Source organism: Morone saxatilis, unplaced genomic scaffold, assembly GCF_004916995.1.
Source record: "Morone saxatilis isolate NCDOM2014 unplaced genomic scaffold, NCSU_SB_2.0 Contig18, whole genome shotgun sequence".
NCBI lineage: Eukaryota > Metazoa > Chordata > Actinopteri > Moronidae > Morone > Morone saxatilis.
Genome location: NW_023339740.1, coordinates 24265298 through 24265868, shown reverse-complemented (window position 1 = coordinate 24265868; position 571 = coordinate 24265298). Strand labels below are relative to the sequence as shown.

The 571-nt window shown below is 47.1% G+C and overlaps 1 protein-coding gene and 1 long non-coding RNA gene across 2 annotated transcripts in view; one reads left to right on the top strand and one right to left on the bottom strand.

The window, feature by feature from the left end:
- Window positions 1-571, top strand: part of LOC118328320 — an 8285-nt gene that overhangs the window by 3731 nt on the left and 3983 nt on the right. The gene's annotated exons all lie outside the window — the stretch shown is intronic.
- st3gal8 (ST3 beta-galactoside alpha-2,3-sialyltransferase 8) overlaps window positions 7-571 on the bottom strand; it is a 4352-nt gene continuing 3787 nt past the window's right edge. The window contains exon 8 of the mRNA XM_035661988.1: window positions 7-306. Within this exon, the coding sequence (XP_035517881.1) occupies window positions 139-306 (168 nt within the window). The 3' untranslated portion in view covers window positions 7-138. The remainder of the gene's footprint in view (window positions 307-571) is intronic.

Sequence of the window (571 nt, the reverse complement as noted above, 5' to 3'; positions counted from 1 at the left end):
GCTGGATATCAGACGACATGTTGCTGGTACTTGGTCTCAATTAAGTGGTGAATGATCTGCTGGTCAGTAAGAGATCAGTCTGTGGGTCAGTCAGCATGTCTGTGGGTCTGTCCATCAGTCTGTGGGTCAGTGGTCGTGTCACAGGTGCAGACTGATCTTGCCCTCCTTGGCGAGTTGGTGGATGACCTGCGTTTCGAAGTCGGCACTGTGGACACCGGTCTTCCTGAAGGCTCCGGCATAGCGATTCTCCTCCCAGTAGTGGTGCCAGTTCCCCTGCTTGTCGGCCCCATAACCGAACACAGACACCTGAACACAGACAGGAAGCGATGCCATGACACACCACAATGCAATATACTGTGACACATACTGGTACTTTGATATATTAGGATGATGATGATCTTTATCTTTCTGTTCTGATGATGCATTTAAGAGCCCATTTGCATTTGGAAATATCTCCCTATCAGAGTATCCCTGAAGGCACCACGAGGTCCAGGGACAAAAATAATCATGGATATAAAAATAATGTTAATTTGGTCTCTGAATGCACCAATAGGACAAGTTTTCTCAACAG